General features: G+C 64.3%; 1 protein-coding gene across 1 annotated transcript in view; it reads left to right on the forward strand.

Moving 5' to 3' along the window:
- Positions 1 to 583, forward strand: part of VAV2 (vav guanine nucleotide exchange factor 2) — a 121,363-nt gene that overhangs the window by 118,578 nt on the left and 2,202 nt on the right. The window contains exon 29 of the mRNA XM_006776595.1: positions 451 to 581. Coding sequence (XP_006776658.1) covers positions 451 to 581 — 131 coding nt within the window. The remainder of the gene's footprint in view (positions 1 to 450; positions 582 to 583) is intronic.

Raw genomic sequence — 583 nt, forward strand, 5'->3', positions numbered from 1 at the left:
TCGGGTGAGGACTGCTGCTCTGAGCCTGGCTGCCTTTGCCGAGGTCAGTGTGGTGAGAGAACAGATGGGACCAGCCTGTCCCCAAATCCCTCCCTGTGCCCCAGCCCCCACCCGCTTCCCCCAGCCTGCAGGACCTGCAGAGCCGTGGGTCCACCCGGGCAGAGCAGGCCAGGAGACGCATGGCGGGCCTTTAGTGAGCACCTACTGTGTGCTGGGCAAGGGGCTGCCCCTGGGAGAGGCGGCCCGATTTGTTCTCTGGGGGCAGGTGCAGAGAGCGGAACTGGAGGGAGGGCACCAGACTCAACAACATCCATGAACACACCACACTTCAATCCATTCTATCCCCTCACAGGACGGCCTGGGCCCCATCCCTGCCGTCTGCGACTGTGTGCGGTGGGTCCCGTGGACGCTCCTCTGCCCCCTTTCACGTTCTCTCTCGCCTCTTTGCAGCTTCCTGCGCCTCCTACAACTTTTCTTTTCTCAGTCCTCAGGGCCTCAGCTTTGCTTCTCAGGGCTCCTCCGCTCCCTTCTGGTCAGGTACCGCTGCCCTCGGGGCGTGGGGGGCCTGGCAGGGGCTGCCTGC

The sequence above is a fragment of the Myotis davidii genome, unplaced genomic scaffold (genome assembly GCF_000327345.1).
Source record: "Myotis davidii unplaced genomic scaffold, ASM32734v1 scaffold609, whole genome shotgun sequence".
In the NCBI taxonomy this organism is placed as follows: Eukaryota; Metazoa; Chordata; class Mammalia; order Chiroptera; family Vespertilionidae; genus Myotis; species Myotis davidii.